The following is a 20,750-nucleotide window of genomic DNA, read 5'->3' on the forward strand; positions in this document are numbered from 1 at the left end:
ATTTAGTAAACAAACATAAATACTTATAAACAAATAAGTATATGTTAGGGTAGTACAAGCACCAAGGCGATATTAGATTTAAGGTTGAAATTATTTGTACCTTATTTTCACGAATGTAGATGAAGAAAATAATAAAATTTTTTGATATCTGCCTTGGTTTTCGAAATATCGAGAGCTAAATAACTAAATATAATTTTCAATTTTCGATTTTGGAAATGACTCCAGATATCGAAAAATTTTATAATATAAATTATATAACATAATTCACTATCAAAATATAAAATACATATATATTTTTTTCAAATTTGTGTCCCCACTACTGTACTCATACATACTTAATTAGTCGGGCTCAATAGGTTTTTGGTTGTTTTCAATAATTTATTAAGGTTTTAACTTTAATTTAAATAGTTTTTTTTTTTTTAATTTCTACTATACATCTATCTACCGTTTTCCCAATTACCCAAGACCAATGTTAAATATGCCTACTTTTGAAGCCATTTAAGTATTTAAATAATCGGACAGCACCCCTTCCTCCTAAAATTTTCAGAATTGACTTAGACTGGACTAACTTCATATAAAAAAATCAAGTTTTTTTTAATTTTAATTGCCTTAGTGCTCGTACATCCTTAACTAACAAAAAATTCGTTGAGTTACTTATTGTGCCTAGAGCACGTATGGTCCAGTTGATTAAGGCGCTTGAATCATAATCCGAACAATCCTGTTTTGTTGCCACTAATAGGCGTTTAATTACTTGAATTCATTTTTAATTAAAAATGTCACGATTCAATGTTCAAAATTAATGAGAAACCAACCATATTGATATCCTATACCGTTTTGTTGTTATTTCACATTAAAAATGCATAAACCCAATTCGTTCCTCGCTATATTTGAGTGCAGAACACTGAGAATTATATAAAAATAGTTTCTTTGGTACACAGATATACACGCATACATACACACACAATTTTTTTAGTCGTAGTCTTAATGAATAAATATTTATTGATTCTATATCGAATACTTGATATGTTCATAAAATGCAGAATGTGCAGTATTCGCTGGCGGTGGTGATGGTAAACTTGTTGGTATTGAAGTTGGTGGAGGTGGTGGAGTCATGTATAATGGTTTACGATCACATGACAGTGATTGTATTGTACTTCGTAATGCTGAAACAAATTAAAAAAAAAGTTATTAATAAATTATATTCCTTGGGGATGTTTTCACTATCAAAGAAATTGTACAAAGTCCTTTGTTGCTACCAAAAAACTTGGAAGCTATCGAAACTTTGATTGTGTAAACACCCAACTTTGGCAAACATATAAGATAAAGTTTTGTACGATATACGTGTGATAACGCATTATTAACGTATTCTGGGATTGCCCAACTCATGCTATTCACTCGTATTGCAAATTTCGCAATCGTACGTTATCTTACTCGTATCGTAAATAACTGTTTTCTCCTATTAATCATTTTTTATAACAGTTTTTATTTTCTTGGGTGAAAGGAGACCTATATAAAAAGTTTTTTCAAAGCGATTTCTTCAAAAATTGAAAAATCGGATCAATTTTTTTGTTTCCGATTTGGATAAAAATCATTTTCTTCTAGATAATGTTGACCCAAAAAAGACACAAATAGGGTTTCTTTGACCATTAAAGGAATACTTCCTGAGTCATGGGCTAAAATTGTATACGAGAAGTGATTACCAAAGCAATTTTATCTGTCCTTATAGAAAGTTGCCCATTAATTGCAAACCAAAATATTAAATTTTCGTACCGTGGGATATTTAGCATAATAGAACACAGAAAATACCAGAATTATTACAATTAGATGAATGTTTTTTTGATATATCTCCAAAATCGCTCCGAAATGAAATATTTTCGTACAAGATTGAATTGGCATGTTGCCTTAATTTTTTTTATCACTTCAGGTTAAGAATTCTCATTGCAAGGGCAGAAAAGTGAAGTTGATTTTTGAAAATATTATGGTGAAGTTGGTTTTAGAAGTACGCAAAATATGAGCGTTTATAGTTCCTAATTAAACAAAGAGGGAGATATAGATTAGGGACATCATTGTCTGATATCATCACAGAGATACATATAAAATACTTTGTTTTGCTAAAAAAGAGATGGACAACAATCTTTGAATGCTTCTTGGTTTTTTAATCGATTTTAATTTTACTTTCAAATTTTGACCTGGTCTAGTTTTGCATTTTTATGGGTAATATGGCAAATTCAACATCAGGCAACTATCGTATTGAATTTAAAGATGGACTTTCTGTAAATTTTTTTTGTCGAAATTGAAGATTGAAGGAATAGTTTTTGTGATAATCCGGCGAAAAATCTTTCAGAGTATGACACCCTGTTACCCAGAATAATATCACTTTTCATCGTTATTGTCTGTTCATAGATTTGATACTGGAATTACATTAAAATTGAATAATATTTATTTAGTTAAATGAATGTTTTGTAACTGACTCCAGAGAGTCGAACATTTTTTAACACTGTGAAGATGTCACTCATATCACTATGGAGAATTCAGAATGGAATGCAGAATGTAGTTTAGTTAGCGTCATACGTAATTTGATACTAAAAACGATGTAATATAAAATTGTATCTTGCTGTGATACCTTAATACAGAATGATTCAAGTCAAGAAGTTTTCGCCGAGTGCTTTCACTCATTCAGAGAGGATGTAGTGCTATGGTATAAGAGTTGAAATGTCACGAAAAAGTTGTTGTCAAAACGGTTGGATTTTGTAAATTTTCCTTGTTATTATATATAAATTATATTAATGAAGTAAGTCGGAAACCTGCCACCCGTAGCGTTTGCTAGCTTTACTAAAACGCTGTTTTTTAAAACACTGCATGCACTTTTATCAATATAAAATATATAAGCCAGACAGTTTTGCTGTTGCTAGTACTGCGTCAGATATAACTCTCATAATTAAAAAAAAAGTTTTCAAACATTTTATTGAGGCTGTAATTTTAATATGATTCAGTTTTATAATTAAAGAAAGTAATCTTAATTTTCCCAACAGAAATTCGGTTGTTTTAAGGCAGACTTCCAGTATTACTTTAATCGCCCTCAGGTGTGTCTTCTTCCCCACCCAGATCCTCTAGTACCTCCTCTGAAGTGTATGCTTTTAAAAATTTTCTAAAAAGATACTTTTTTAATAGGGCTCCAGTTTAAAGCCCAAAGAATTTTTCTAAGCAATATTTTAAAATCCTTGGATTAAAATAAAAAAACGAAATTGATTGTTATAGGTTTTACCTTCCCGGCATCCTTTAAAGCCATCTTAAGATTCATTGTACATCTAAACATTTAATGCAGTTTTTTTGCACCACAGTAAAATTTCTATTTGGATAAATTTGATATTTTCGGGAAGGCCTTTCAAAAAGATAATTTTTCGTTAGGGTTGTATTATGCGAGGTGTGAACCTATAAAGGCGTATAAATTGTGTTCACCTTTTACCTATCAAAACAGGCTTTCAAATGAAAATTTGTAGAAAATTAAAAATAACCGCGAATATGCTGGTAGTGGACAGTTTTAGAGATGTCACCAAGTTTTATTAAAATTGAGAGATAGTTTATAATTTTAACCAATATCTTTCCAGGTACCCAAAGATAATATCTTTTCTTTTCCAATTTTAACAAGTTTTATTATCTAAAACAATAATTCTTTTTTAGTAAAAAAAAATAGCCCAAACAAAATGCTTAAACCTCTCGTAAAAGTTCCATTAAAATGTCGAGTGAAAAAATCCCGAAAAGGAGGAAACCCGAAGTTAAATAAATCTTTTTGAAACATACAATACGAGAGTTATAACGTTTTTCAAAACGTGTTTCTATAAATATGTCTTTGTCAGCAGGGATGATTCAAACTAGTAATAAGGCGTCCCATTCTTCAATATAGATGAAATTAGTAGCTAGGCACAACGATTTTGGTGTTTTTACAGATTGGCGTATCAATGTAAATGAAACAATAAAAGAAATTGGTAAATACCCATAAATTTTATAAATTAAGGAATTCGTTTCTTTTAGTTGCAACGCCTTATAACGCTGAGTCGCTGGTTAATGCGGGGGCTTCATTTGCTTCACCATGAGGGCGCTATTTTATGTATATTACGGTTTATACATTTCTAGCCTATTCCTAAATATTTTTGATTCTTGTCTACTAACGACATGAAATTTCTTTTTAACACACTTTTATTTGGTATGTATCTATGCAACGGTCTCTTTGAACGTGATTTTCACCCACTTTAAAACATCGGATTGAATTCAAACTGAAGACCAATGGCAATACCATAATTTAACAAGTTTGTCCGATTATCCTTATCAAGATCTTCAGGATTTATGATTTAATAATATAAGTTATTCATATAATTCTGGTGGAAGCGGCTAATAACATTTCACATTAAAAAACTAAAAAACACGCTTTTGTAGCTAGCTGATCTAAAATGTAGAAAATAAAAATAATAGTTTAAACAATTGAAAACAAACAATTGACTGAGTTAATTGTTGAAATACCATGCATAGTCAGTGTTGATTTCTTTATCACATAACACACACAAACATGTGACACATACATAACTGATAATCAAGTATCGTACATATTATAAAATTTCCGCCTAATTAGCGCCCTCACGGGTAAATAGTGATGTTTACGAAAAAATGTTTCAAACGAAAGTTGTTTAATTTTTGATAAGAAAAATTTTAAATATATTAATTTTTGTTCTATCTCTAACGGTTTACAAGATGGCTCCTATGGACCCAAGACCCAATTGACCTGTGATGCTCATTTACGAACTTGACCTCACTTTTTACGTCCTGAGTACTGCTTTCAGCTCGATATCTTTTTTCATTTTTGAGTTATCGTGTCCACAGACGGACGGACGGGCGGACAACCGGAAATGGACTAATTAGGTGATTTTATGAACACCTATGACAAAATTTTTTTTCCTAGCATCATTATTTTTAAGCGTTACAAACTTGGGACTAAACTTAATATACTATGTATATTTCATATATACATGGTATAAAAAATAAAAAAATACGCTTTTGCAACTAACTGAACTAAAAAGTAGAAAATAGATAGAATAGATCCTACTAAAGAGTGATTAAGAATAAAATCATTTTATCGTAAACAATCGTGGGGTGCTTCTTATAATATTTTATAATGACTTTAGTTTTAACAATATTAAAAATATTTGAAATCCAACACTCCACGCTTTTCACGATAAAATGATTTTTTTCTTAATCACTTTTTTTTTTTAACATATATAACTTATTTTCTAATTTTTAACTTACCTAATTATAAAAGCGTGTTTTTTTAGTTTTTTTAAACAATGATTTATTTTAAAACTGTTTATATCAAAATATTGATAGTTTTGTATACAAAACTCAAAATAGATTATTCATTGGGGAGGATTATTAATTGAGGAGATTTCGAAAGTTCTAAAAGATCTCAATCCTTTGTAATTAATGTAAGTGACGTCATGATCAATCTATTTTTTGAACTAAATATCGGTTTATTGTTAAAGAATAAAAAGAGTTTATTGTTACATAATAAAAAATAATTTTAAATGTTTATAATTATTTAAGTTATTAACTAAAAGAAAATTTAATATGGAAAAGGAAATTGTGAATTATTTCCTGCTTGGAATCTATAATTAAAATATTTACACAAGCATTAATAAATATCAATATTAAGGACTCTTGGATAATTATAAATTGATAAAACACCTACGCAATCATGTAATGATAACATCTTACGTAACTAATATTGTAGGTACGTATAGTCTGAATATAAACGATACTGTTTCAGGGTATGAAAATTTTTTTTTTTTAATCAGTTAATATAATATTTTTAAACACAAGCTTTTTTTTAAATTGACTAGAAAGTAAATGCATTAAAATAGTTATACTGAATTAAAAGGATAATGTAAATTGGACTAGGTAATTGTGTTGCAAAACAGAGTGATTTTTAAAAATGTTTCTAATCTTATATTTTGAAAACGTGCAGGAAACTAAAAAAACGTGTTGTCTCATTTTAGGGTCTTTAGGGTCAAACATATAAGTCAATTTCGTTTTTGCAAATGGAACTATAGTAAAAATCGATTATAACGATATCGGTTATAGGGACAATATATGCGACTACAGCAATATATCTGGAATATATTGTTGTAATCGGTTATAGTGAAATTCTTGACATAATTATTACAGATTTATATTTTTTATTGAAAAACAAATAAGTTTTGTCAGGAAATTTTTCCCCCTTACTATTTATGTATTTAGTTTTTAAAAAAAACCCCAAAGTCAGGTACCGAAAATGGAATGGTTGAGAAATTTTTTTAATGTTGAAAGTATATAAAAAAGAATCCTCCCTGCATACAAATTTTAGCCTTTTATCTTGAACCTTTTTGAAAATAATTTTTCAAATCCCGAAGATTGCATTTCGTTTTCTGGAGTATTAAAAAAAAAACAAATAAACAATAACAATAAGTGCTTAAAATTAATAGGGTAGAAGTATATGTTCATTTGCGTCGGGATCCGGTAATACTTCAATTTTCAAATTTCAATTACATTTTTATACCATGTATATTTGAAATATATCAAGGTATACTAAGTTAAGTCCCAAGTTTGTAACGCTTAAGAATATTGCTGCTACCAACAACATTTTGGTATATGTATTCATAAAATCACCTAATTAGTCCATTCCCGATTGTCCGTCTGTCTGTCTGTCTGTCCGCCTATCATCACGATTACTTAAGAACGAAAAGAGATATCGAGCTGAAATTTTTAAAGCGTGCTTAGGACATAAAAAGTGAGGTCGAGTTCGTAAATAAGCAACAGAGGGATTGAATTGGGTCTTGGGTCCGTTAGATCCATCTTGCTAACCGTATGAGATAGAACAAAAGCTTAAATGAAAAAAATGTTCCTTCTAAAAATAAACAACTCGTTTGAAACATTAATCAACGGTGTCTATACATGGTATTTCAACAATTAACTCAGTCAATTGTTTGTTTCCACTTGTTATACTTACACTCAGTTATACTTGTATCAAAATGGGCGACCAATTCTAGTTGTAAGGGCACGGGATCGTTGATGTGATGCCATAGAAACAGATGATGTCAAATTTTTGTATAAAATAACAAAGCATCCACGTTTTTCGATGCTACCAAACAACGTGGATGCTGCTTAAACTTTGATAGCGTAAATACTCAACTTTGACAGATAGATATTTGAATGAAATCGTACTACAGGGTAAGCAAATTTTTGCCGATATCATTATGTAAGTGTAGGCGTGGGCACAATACTGCACTAAAGTAAGAGTGCCAAAGGTTTTTATACCATACAGTATTATAAATAACGCCTTAGTTACGGATTTTAGGGCAATATTATATAGAATATTATCAAATAATTTTCGATTATCTGTCCCTATACCATCCCAGCATTGTAATAAACGCCATGCATTTCTTATCGTGTAGCTGCTATTTTTACATCAGTTCAATATGTTTTTATTAGGTAAAAAAATAATTTCAAAACCATTTAAGTTATTGGAAATGGAATATATATATAAAGCTATCCAAATAGTCAGAAACTGGACAAAGACTTGTAAAAAATTGGACAAAGAACATGGTAACAGAAAACGGAGAATCGTATTGTTTGGAAGAAGGCCGTATGAAAAGCGGAAGCTCGCACCGAGCTTCAAAATATCTAAGATGATGATATGTTACTTCACTTCTTTTTTAAATTCTAAGAATACCGTTGAAAATAATTCGAATTCAGTAAATTTTTGGCTACAGAACCAAAATTAAAAAAAAAAACATATCAAATATTTATTCAAATAAACATATGTAGTTTTAATAATGTGTATCTGAACTGAAGTAATTTAAAACGAAAGTAATAGTGTTTTGAAAAAAAAAAACTCTATAAGCTCAAGTTTGAGTGTTATTTGGTTTGGGTGACATGACAGACAGTGTCATGACAACCACAATAATTAGTTGACGTATTCAGTACACAGTAGGTGGTCCATTATTTGAATAACAGCAGAATTCTGTATTTGAATATCTAATAAAAACAATTATTTCTAAGATTTGCAATGTTTTTTTAGTTTTCTTAGAAGGAAAATTTTTACTGATTGTGTAATTTCGAAACATATTTGTTATAGATGTATCTGGGTAAATGGGCAATGCCTATCTACAAAGATGGCTATCAGCAGGGAGCAAAGTAGGTGGCATAGGTTAGCTAAATAGGCCGCAGCGCGCTAAATCATGCGTTTTATTTAAAATTAAAACTAATTTCCAATTGTTTACATGTAAATGATGTAGAAAATGTCAAATTAAAATTATTGAAAAGTGAAAATAAATTATTGATTGAGTTAATTATTGAAATACCCTGTATAGCAGACGTGGGCGGGTTATTTTAAGTCAAAGCCACTATTGTTACAAGTTTATTGCAAGCCATAAAGTTTATTGTGTGTCTCTTTATGTAAGTCCGCATTGCTCATAGAGGAGGAAGCGAGACAGGTATACGACTAGACAGGTATACGACTCTTCTACCTATCTCAGTTTCTCTAATAGTAATGAGATAGGTAAAAAAAAAAATGTTTTCTCTCTGTCTTACTCGTATTATTGGTTGGCACCGGTTAGGGTATCACTGTCTTACTCGTGTGTAAGATACAGAAGTCTGAGCAAACGGGCAAAATGGGCAAACGTGGCTTAGAGAAGCTGTATAGCCATTGTTGAATATCTGTGTTTTCTAGAAATTTTCTTTTTCGTTTTTTGAAATTTTTGGACATAGTTCCCTAGTTGAAGGTACCTACAAATTTTATTTTATAGTTTTGGAGAAAATGGATACTAAAGTTTTGACCTAATTTACGCCCTCACGAGAAAACAATGATGTTTATGTAAAAATGTTTAAAGTAAAAATTATTTATTTTTATATAAGAAATATTATTTTTATTTAAATCTTTGTTCTATCTATTACGGTTTACAAGGGCGGGTCCTACGAATAGAATAGAATAGAATAGAATAGAATAGAATAGAATAGAATAGAATAGAATAGAATAGAATAGAATAGAATAGAATAGAATAGAATAGAATAGAATAGAATAGAATAGAATAGAATAGAATAGAAACCAAGATATCTCTTTAAATACTTATTAAAATTAGTTTGTTTTACTTAGTTTTTACTTATTTTAGTGGTTTTTTTTCAAGCCCAGAGAAACAGGTAAATAAACGTAACATAATAAAAATAAACGTGATTTGAAATGGAAAAAAATGTGATTAAAAATACTGAATTTTTAGACTGTACAAGGGCATTAGCATAGTTGCGAATAAGCTTCAACTTATTGAGACTTGATTTTTTTTTTTATTGAACTTTTTTTCCAACTGTTTTGTATTCTCCATATAGTATTGCCCTGTATTGCCCTGTATTTCTCTGATTTTCCTTTTATTCTAATTACGAATTTCGAAAATAAATATTTATTGCCCTTCATCTCAAAAATAAACAATCCTATGCAATTTTTGCGCCTTATATAAAAATTACAACAAAGTCGATACAAATTTCGATAATTTCCACCAAAAACATTTTTTCTCGAGTAAAATACGATCTTCTTAAAGAAATATTATGGTGGAAGTGCAGTGAAAATAACTTACGTGTGTAAACAGTATGAACATCCAAAAGTGAAAAATTACAAACGATGATTGATCTAGGAGTGCAATGGGAAAAAGAAGATGATTTAGCTTTCTATGTCATTATCCTGTACTAGAAAACAAACGCTTCGTCATAATGGGTTGCAGTTTTCTAAATGAGTTAAAATAAGACGCAGAAATAGAGGTCATTTGTTATTGAAGCTGTAAATATCTTATTAAGGGTTAAGTAATAATTGGGCTAATTCAATAGACCAGAAGTCTCCAAGTGAGGGGGTAATCTAAGCCTGTCTAACGATACATAGAGACTAAATAATTTTTAATAATCTTATGGAAACCCTTGACTTGAAAAGGTTTTAATTAAGAATGAGACCAAAACTTTAAACTTGAACTAAACAACTTATGAAAGATATATCATAATAATGTAGTTTTTGCTGGCAAATTATATGATCTATAATTCGTGAAAAATATACCTAGTAATAAGTACAATTTTTCGATTACTCGACTAAATAGATACGATGCAATTTTTTGGATGGTTAGATTAGATTGTTTAAGTTCGATAGGGTGATTAATCGATAAAAAAAATTTTAAATTTTTGCTATCATTTTTATTTCAACTATTTAAGGTGATACCCTAAAATTAACTATCAAAGTCAGTGCTTTTACCAAAAAAAGTTTATCATTTTTATGCACAGTTCTTAATTTTGGTATGATTTTAAAGCTTAAACGTGAGGAATATTGATAAAAGTTTTTTATATAAATGGTAAAACATTTTTAAAGCACTTATTTACTAAAAACCAATATTTATTGCGACTTCTTCATATACCACCATGTAAAAAGGGCAGTTTTAAATAATTAATTTATCGTAAACCTTACAGAGAATCGATTTGAAATTTATATAGAAGATGTATTAAATACTCATTAATTGACACACAAAATTTCAGTTTTTTTGTAATACTTTTGTTTTGGTATCGAAACGGCTTAATTTAAGTTTAGAGAACACATTCTCTTAATGGAGGCCCTTTAAAAAGGAAAAATTGTAATTGAATCTGTAGTTAAATGTTTCAATTATTTCAAATGTTAAACCCAGCGTCTCTTGCGCATAAGTAAATACATTAAAATTAATGTAATTAATGTGTTTTTCTATTTCTAATAAAACAATAGAAATCTTTGTTATCATTTTAATAATAATGTTACAAAATGGATGTGTGTGATTCATGTGTTCACCATATTATTTATTATAAAACTAGCTTGAAACCCGCCCGCTTCGCTATGTCGAAAAGTTAAGACTGGTAAAGACAGACGCATTATAGCCTTCACTTGTTCACATTTATTCCTCTTATATAACACTCGAAATAGGGTTAGGGATTGTTGGACAAAGGTAAAATAAATGTACAGTTTTCAATTTTTTTTAAAACGTAAAATAGTCATAATGTATTGAATGTATCAGAACAGATGGCCATGATGTATCTTGTTTACCATTTTTACAGAAATATATAATTATAGTTCCAAATTATGCTCATAGATGGTGCAGTGAAATGTGAGATAAAATTTAATTTTTTAATAAACTATAACTTATCTATTATTCAAATGTGCGAGCTATGTAATTGAAGAGTTTCATTCAAATCAATTAGGTAGTTTGTGCGTAAAAGCGTAACAAATAAACATATATAGGGAAACATATAAAATATATAAAAGTAGGAATTGCTTCTTAGAATTAATTAGAATGAGTTAAAAACCCGTTATATTATGTATAAAGATGATTTGCATCTATATGAGCACACCTGCAATGTTATAGCACTTAAAAGCTAGCACCCAGCAAGTTATAAACGAAATAACCTTTCAAAACTGGCGAAAAGTCGTAAAAAATTACCTCGAATGAATAAACTGCTACAGAAGGTCCAAAAGTGGTCTTTTGGCTGACATCGTTTTTCATATTAGATGGAGTCTATTAAATAATCGATTATTAACAAGTGAAAACAAACAATTGACTGAGTTAATTGTTGAAAAACCATGTATAAAAAGTGTTGATTACTATATATCATTGCACATACATATACAATTTATATAATACATACTGTACAATTTAGGCCTAATTCGCGCCCTCACGGGTAAACAGTGATGTTTACGAAAAAATGTTTCAAACAAAAGTTGTTTATTTTTTGTTAAGGAACATTTTTTACATTTAAACTTTTGTTCTATCTCTAACGGCTTACAAGATGGTTCCTATGGACCCATAGCTCCAGACCCAATTGACCTATGTTGCTGATTTGTTACTGTAAAAATTTTAGCTTGATATCTTTTTTTGTTTTTGAAAACCGGAAATGGACTAATAAGGTGATTTTATGAACACCTATACTAAAATTTTGTTCGTAGCATCAATATTTTTAAGCGTTATAAACTTGGGACTAAACTTGGTATACCTTGCATATTACATATATGCATGGTATATAGTTATATTTAAAATTAAAGTTATGATATTCAATTTGAATCATCCTCTATAACATAATAATCTTTTATTATCAAAGAATAAAGTGTATTGATTTTTATTTCTGAAATTACATTTTAATACTTACAATTTTTTCTTTTGACTTGAATTGACGTCAAACGATAGTAATTTTGAAAAAAGCTTAAGGCATGTTAGTTTAATTATCAAAATAATTAGGTATTTGATGGATTGAAGTTTTTTTGTTGGAATAAAAGTTTTAACATTTTTTTCGTTTTGAATGTTGGAAAAGATTTGACTTCCTTGTTTATACTTATAAACTAATCGTAACGTAATAACACATACAGAGTGGAGCAGAGATGTGAGATGTTGAAAACGCAGTCCTTAAATTCAAATTATTTTTTTTTCCTTTTAAAAAAGCATTTAAGAAGATAACGTAAATTGAAAATTTTTAAGTAAAAATTAAATTGAAATTTTAACCCCCGATTAAAAAGAGGCGTGTTATGAGTTTATCTGTGTATCCGTATGTCTGCATGTGGCATCGTTGTTCCTAAAAACTAATTTAAACGAACACACCTTTTAAATTTTTTGAGTAATATTATTAACAAAATAAATTTATAAATTTAGTTGTAATTAGCGAAATTTTATATTGATGTACCTGGAAAGAAAAGGATCAGAATAAAGAGAAACTGAAGAGATTTCATTTTACCAGGAATTATTTTCGTAACTCAGTTAAATTTCATTAATTTTCTGAAATTTTTAAACAATATCGATTTTCAAGTTGCATTATGAACGCTAGAAAAACTGTTTTTCTAGTATTTTAAATTGTTACCGGACAATGAAACAAATAACAGTACCTGAAAGTTAATTTCCCGTCCTAGACCAGAAAAGTGATTTTCGCGTATCGTTTCACCATATTTGATTATTAGTTTGTTATATTTATCTGAATTTCGTAGGAAAAGCAACTTTGGACGATCCTAGTCCAAATTGGATGGTCGATCAGGAATGTATTGCTTTTGATACTAAATACATCAACTACAATTTTCTCGAATGCTTTTTTTACTCTGTATATACATATGAAATATACATCAAGGTATAATATGTTTTTACCTAAGTTTCTAGCTCTTAGAAAATATTCGCGATACCAACAAAATTTTGGTATAGGTATTCCTAAAATCACTTAATTAGCCCATTTTCGTTTGCCCGGCCGCCTGCCTACACGATACCACAAAAACGAAAAGAGATAGGACCCGTCCTGGAAACCGTAAGAGATAGATCAAAAGTTTGAATGTAAAATATGGTTCCCAAAAAAACAAACAAATTTTGTTTCACACAATTATTCGTTTTCGAAAATTAAAACAAATGGTTGTCGAAAGACCGCCATATGTGTGTTGACCGGCATACTACCAGTGACTGATATTCTACACTGTCTACACACAGGGTATTTCAACAATAAATTCAATCACTTTATAATTTTCTTAAATACGATGGGCTTTGGTGTTACAGTGTTTTCAAAATTGTACACTTCTCTGCTCCTCCCTTTATATATTTCCGTGCGGGACCCATGATTAAACTAGTCCAAATGTGTTCATGGCTATTCAGAATGAATGAACATCGAACGTTCTCGAAAATTTCTTATACTTGTTACAAGGAAGTAACAAAAATTTTTTTATTTGACTAATCGCACACGCAATTAACAACTCAAATGTTGTTATTGATAAATAATTTGGCTTGGCTAAAAGATAGCAGTCAAATTCTTAAATGGTAGATGAGTACGTATATTATCATGGAGACACTTTACACTTGAGACTCATATTTCAATTTAGTATCGAATAATTAATTATCTTTGCTCAGTTACGATAGTTTGAAATTTGAGTTAAAAAATGGTATGATTATTTGCGGCTAAATTATAGGGTAAGATGTTGAATCTAGAGATTAATGTACCTTGAACCTTGCCACAGTTTCTCAACAGATATTGTTGTTTACTGGACAGCATTTGTATCGAAGAGGTTAATTAGAATGCAGATAGGCTGAATAATGATTGCTAATATGGTTTTGATTTCAAATAAACAAATAAAAATATGCAATTTTTACAAAGGATGTATAATAATTGGATTAATAATTTATAAATAAAATATAAAATTTTATAAATATAAGTTTTTTGTGACGATGTTAATCACGTTATGAGATGCACTAAATCACTTTGTGAGAGGTACTTAACCTCTCTATCATTACAAGAAAATTCGCTTAGATTACGATATTTCTCTAATAAATTTCTTTCTATCAACAAAAGTTTAAAAGAAAAAATTTTGTTTAATTTTCAACAGATTTGGTGATTAATAGTAGAAATGTTTTGACTTATAATTTCCTTTCGAAAATTTCAATATTTAATGATATTTTTTGACAAATATTAACAAAGCGGGATGTTGAAATTTATAATATTAATATCAACAAACGGATATTATGATATAGGTAATTATTGTTTAAATCAAAATTTTAAATTTATTATCTATTAATTTAAATGATTGATATAATATTATAGTTTATTAACAATAATACGAAAAATGTACAATTAATTGAATGTATAGAAGTTGCCTAGTTATGCAAAATTTACTAAACCACCTAAGACTCTTTTCTGGCTCAAAAATAAACAAAAAATATTATGTAATTAGGTACTTTTACTTTTAGAAGCTTGTTACATACACAAATAAAAGTTTAAATAAAAAATACTTTTTAAAAGACAAGCTTTTATTGTACTAAAAAGTATAAAATAATTATTTTTATAATTAAAGTAAAGTAAAGCCTGGAAGCGCTCAATTTAAAATATCAAGAATGATTCGGAGCACATCAACCTTTTACTAATAGATATGCTATGGGTGACTTAATTCCTACTTTTTTATTCAATGAAAGCATGTCCTTCAAAAAGTATGTTTTATTTAAATTTTGAATAACTAAGAAAGTATGTATGTTAAATATGGTGGAAGCGGTGGGAAAATTTGCTAAAATGCTAAAATGTTATAAAACTTGTACGCATTTACGAGGGAATAACAATTAATACTATATCCAGCCACCTTTTAAAAATAAATATCGCAAAAAATAAAAAATAAATATCTCGCATTTTAAAACCATTTTTTTGAAAATCGCTAGCTTTCGGAAGAAATGCGACTTAAAAATATGTCATGATTGCATTTAATCGAAAGAAAAGCACTAACTACGACTAAAAATACTTTAGTTAAAAGTTGTCAAGAGCACCATAGGACATTGTCTGTGTCCATGATTTTGGTCTACAATTATCGATAAGCTTTAGCGTATTTTCTTTCGATTAAATGAAAAAAGGCATTTTTTTAATTCGCATTTCCTTCCAAATCTGACGTTTTTCGAAAAAGTTTTTTAACAAAAATTGTTAGTTTTTTATGAGGATCCACTTTCTAATTTAAAGTGTTATTCTACCTCTTACCGTTTAGAATCTAATTTGGCTATTAAAGCAACCCGAAAAACTAGATCCAATTTGATCATGATGTCAGAACATGATGTTCATAGATAATAATAAATATTTACATATAATAATAATTTGTTTACGATGATGTCTTCCATCAAACTCTACAATTTTTATCAAAGTTATTTTTTGATTGGTTAACTACAAAATAAGTTATTTGCCATTGTATATTAAAATGGTCCACCTTCTACGTGATATTTATCGTGAAGTCGAAAAATGAAAAATTTTTGACTTTAAAGAGTTGAGGTTCGTTTTTGGCAAGTATTTTTAAGTGAAGTATTTTTTTTTTTTGGGTTTATAAAGATTTAAAAAATTTGGTATAATAAGGTAGACGACAGACCACAGACGTTACGTAATATAAGTATGCTGATGATGTTAAGTGGATTTTGACTTATATCATCCAGACATACAAATATTGTGTTTTATAAGTGGCTAAGGAATTATACAGATATGTAGATACTTGATAAGTTTATGTACGATTTTATAAAACCTTGTTAATGAGGACAAAATAATTATTAATTACGGTCACAAGAATTATAATTTAACGATAATAAATAACAAACAATTGAATTAATTTGATACGAAAGAATTATGTTAAGGCATTTTTACAGAAACTAAGAATTATAAAAAGGGAAGGTGTACAGCTCGTTGTTATACTATGTAGGTATATATGAAATATACATAATATATTAAGTTTAGTCCCAAGTTTGTAACGCTTAAAAATATTGATGCTACGAAAAAAATTTTGGTATAGGTGTTCATAGAATCATCTAATTAGTCCATTTTCGGTTGTCCGCACGACCGTCCCTCCATCAAGCAGAAATTTTTACAGCGCACTCAGGACGTAAAAAGTGAGGTCAAGTTCGTAAATGAGCAACATAGGCCAATTGGGTCTTAGGTCCGTAAGACCCATCTTGTAACCCGTTAGAGATAGAACAAAAGTGGTATTATAAAGAAGTCGTAGTAAATGTTGTTTTTAGTCAATAAGTGTTTTAAAAATTTTTCATCATTTACATAAAAGACTTTTATCAATATCGTCAAATTTAAAGCTTTAAAATCATACCAAAATTAAGAACTGTGCACAAAAATGAAAAGCTTTTTTTGGTAAAAATACTGACTTTGATAGATAATTTTTCCTAAATCGTACAGAGAATCGATATGAATTTTCAAAAGACGTATAAAAGGATGATTAAATTATTGGTATCATTTTCAATTTACGATATGAAAATACTTTAAAGAGTTGAAATGAAAAGGATAACAAAAATTTAAAATTTGATTTATATATTAATCACCCTTGTGCCCTTTTATGAAAAATGTGCCCTTTTTTTTGTAAAAAAAAAAATGACTTTGATAGTTAATTTCTCCTAAACCGTTCAGAGAATCGGTATAAATTTTTCACAAAAGAAGTTTAAAACGATGATTAATTGATAAATAAAATTTCAAATTTTTTAGATCATTTTTTTGGTATCGATCAAAGTCAAATAAGTGCATAATTACTTACTAAAGTCACGTTGGAGCTAGCAAATAAATTCAGAAGTGACACAAAGAAAAAAAAATATCGATTTTTATTTTGGCTTCAAATATTTCCTCTATTTTGTACAAGGTAGTAAAAATTTTAAAAACAATCATGGAAGTAAATCTAATTGAATAGTCCGACAGAATAAGGGTGTAAAGACTCTTTGCCCCGATTGGTTTTGTGTTATTACCTAACCATAAAAATTTCATAATCTTATGACTAAAATTGAGGGCTTTTCATACATAAAAACTGAACGCGCGCATACGCCTTTCTTCTGTAGATTTATTGTATAATCATTTATTACATTCAATGGTGGTCTATGACAGCGAAAATGGTGTTCGCGAACAGAGTTTTTTATTTTCTACCAGTATTATAGATAAAAATATTAATTAAATCAATTTGTTTATAACTAAAAAAATTTTCCATATAGATACCTGGTATATATTCTGATGTTGCCATAAGCCAGAAAAAAGCCGAAAACATTCGGATTATAAATTAAAAAATAATATTTTTTGCAACATATTTATTGCGTTTGTATTACGAAATACAAGTTTTGCCTCAAATGGACATTTTTTAACTCTTTAGTCTATGTGTTTAATTTAGGTTTATGCATGAATTATGGGCTCGTAAACAATACCTAAGTATTGGAAAAATTGAAAAGCAAGTGAATTTTAATATAATTATTTTGAGTTTGAAAATAGGTAGCTGAATTCCTAAATTATAAGAAATTTTGAGCATAAGATATCCTACAAAAACATTAGTTGGCTCAAAATATCACTTTGTAAACATACGCCCTTGTTACATTCTATCACTTTTTCCAACTCAAAAAACGTTTTTATTTCGATTTTACTTGAAATTATAAGGCTTTATCTTGCAAATGATTTTTTTCCAAACTATGATTTAATTGAGAGAATTTTCGAGCAAATAACATTTATTTAAATAGCATGGTCTAGCAATGCGACGGGCATTGAAACTTGATAAGTTCTCAGTCTGCTCATATAAGTTTTTAGTAGTAGAGTTATGTTATGCAAGGAGAAATTTGAATTGGGTCTAGTTAAGCAGTTGTCAAGTATTTTCTGGCAAAAAACTGGACTTGCTTAGTTAGTCCTAAGCACTACTTTTAAGAAGTATTGATGAAAAAAGATAAAAATTAGACTTCCAACGACGTGCAAGGCTAGCAAAATTCAAGGAAGACTAATGCTAAAAATTTTTAAATCTCGAAAAATTTTATAAATCTGTAAAAACCTATAAATTTTGTTATTTAATTGGTAAGAATCGACTAAACGCATTACCAAAATCTTTTATTTTCCAATTTATTAAGAAGTGAATTTTAATTCAGAAATAAATTTTGTGGGTATCATTTTTACTTCTTAAAATAATAAATTGAGGCGAATGATTTATTTAGCGAAATTAGTGGTATAATTTTTCGTGAATATTTTGTGAAGCTTCCGTGCTTCGCAAGTTATAGCTTTTGCTATAACTTGCACCTTCATGGAAGATAATTATAAAATTCATCGCGAGGTTTTATTTTGTATATATAAATGAATTATTTGTAAATCACTTACCATGATCAGTTCCATTTGATTGTAACGTATACTGATAAGCAGCTGAATACGCGGCAGACGTATCACACTGTTGGATATGATTTGGTGACGGTGTTGTATTTATGGGGTCCGTTTGATGGTGATGATGATGTTCAGGTATTGGACTCAACGAAGGTTTTAAATACACAGAAGAACTTCCACCACCTGTCGTTGTATCAGCAGGCATTGGATACGCTGACGGCCAACCACTATCACGATCCCCAGGTGAACATGTCTGATAAATATTAGTCATTGGGGATGCACCAGCATTTGTTGCATAATCCGTATAACCAGTTGCATTTGAAGCCGCAGCCGACATATAATGAGATAACGCCGCTGCACTAGCCACCGTTGTACTCTGTGTACTTCCTGCACCACCCCCATACGAACATGGCCCATAATCTTGATGCACTTGTCCATTATTCTGTGTTAAATGTTCAAAACCTTGTCCCGGCGGTGGTGCTAACATTGTACCCGGTAACTGACTAGAGAAAAACCCTGAAGATGTATGGTGATGTGGATGGGGGTGATGATATTGTGGTTTTAATGCTTGGCACTTTCGACGGAAACCTCGAGGACGACGTCGAAATGAACCTTCTTCAAACATAAATTCAGCTGCAGGATCAATTGTCCAATAATGTCCTTTACCCGGTCGTCCTAAGCCTTTTGGTAATTTTATAAAACATTCATTTAATGATAAATTATGCCGTACGGAATTCTTCCATCCTTGATACGATCCCCGAAAAAATGGAAATCGTTGTTGTAGGAAATTATAAATTTCACTAAGTGTTAAACGCTTTGATGGAGAATTCTGGATTGCCATCACGATTAACGCAATGTAAGAGTAGGGTGGTTTTTCTTGACGACGTATTCCAGAATTTTTCTTCGCTGTTGGATCCGGTGAAGAACTTAATTGTTTAGTTGTATCCTCTGCACCAGCTGAATTTGATGTATCATTATTTGGCGTTGAAGATGCTGTTTGATGATGCATGGGAATTGTTGAATCATGGTGATGATGATGGTTCACTGAAATCACACCCGCAGATCCTAAATTTGATGAATTCACTACATTATTTGTCCCAAATATCACACTTTGTTGTAATTGTTGTTGTAATTGATAAATATTCTGTTGATGAACCGTTGAAGATGATTCAACTAAATCGTTATTTGAATCTTTCATTATTACAAAAAGTTTACAGTAAAAATTGTTTATACAAAATTAAAAAAAAAATAAATATTTGTTTAAAATATATATTATTTACAATAAAATTTATTTCAACCACAAAATTATAAACATTGTTTATTGAATAAAAATTTTCTTGTTTATTAAAAAAGTCTTTTTGTGGATCTAGGTATGGTTGTACAATCTTTTAGTCCGTTGTAAGTGTTAACAATATACAGATAAAAATGTTATGTATATATATTTGAAAAATATATACAATAATTTGTATATATTATAAAAATTTTTGTTTATTCGTATTTTATACAAATAATATTTATATTAAAAATAACGCACACACTGTATTCGATCAATTGAGAAGAGACTTTTTTTTTCGAGAAAAGTACCCGTACACTCTCTTTGAATCGAACAGCCACAATAGAGTATATACACACAACGAACCGAACGCGCGTCACCACGCGATTTGATTTGAATCTACGCGCACTCAAGAATGAAATAATAAATTTGCTCTCTTGATGTTATTACACGAATGTGGTGTATACTATTATATTCATCTTCTCTTTTTCAGCTTGTCTTATTCAAATACTTTTCTGTTTCTCAAATGATATGACAGACGAACGGATAGACGGATGGACGGACAAACAGATTGCCATCATGTAATAGACGTTCTATACATATACTTTACATATGCAATGTTAGAATGTTGTAAATTGTAAGGAGAATATCTCAGAAAAAAAGGTTGGACTTATATCATCTCATCAATGTTGTAATGGACCAAACGTTGATTCGTTGTTTTAATATGAATATGATATTCTGTATGTTTGATAAAGATAGATATACATACTCCTTTTTTTTAGGTTTATAATGTATAATGCTTTTTTTTGGA

At 29.4% G+C, this 20,750-nt stretch overlaps 1 protein-coding gene across 1 annotated transcript; it reads right to left on the reverse strand.

Annotated features, from left to right (window-relative positions):
• Nucleotides 1-641: 641 nt before the first annotated feature.
• LOC123296196 (forkhead box protein F1-A-like) lies at nt 642-19,864 on the reverse strand. Its single transcript, XM_044877657.1, has 2 exons — nt 18,667-19,864; nt 642-1,163 (listed from the first exon to the last, which is right to left on the reverse strand). Exons 1-2 carry the CDS (start codon nt 19,862-19,864, stop codon nt 1,006-1,008), a joined length of 1,356 nt encoding a protein of 451 aa, XP_044733592.1. The 3' UTR covers nt 642-1,005.
• Nucleotides 19,865-20,750: the final 886 nt, after the last annotated feature.

The sequence above is a fragment of the Chrysoperla carnea genome, chromosome 3 (genome assembly GCF_905475395.1).
Source record: "Chrysoperla carnea chromosome 3, inChrCarn1.1, whole genome shotgun sequence".
NCBI lineage: Eukaryota > Metazoa > Arthropoda > Insecta > Neuroptera > Chrysopidae > Chrysoperla > Chrysoperla carnea.

Coding starts and splice junctions, on each gene's coding strand:
- LOC123296196 (XM_044877657.1), bottom strand. CDS start 19,864: ATGAAAGATTCAAATAACGATTTAGTTGAATCATCTTCAACGGTTCAT. Junction 1,164..18,666: donor ATCAAATGGAACTGATCATG/GTAAGTGATTTA, acceptor AATTTGTTTCAG/CATTACGAAGTACAATACAA.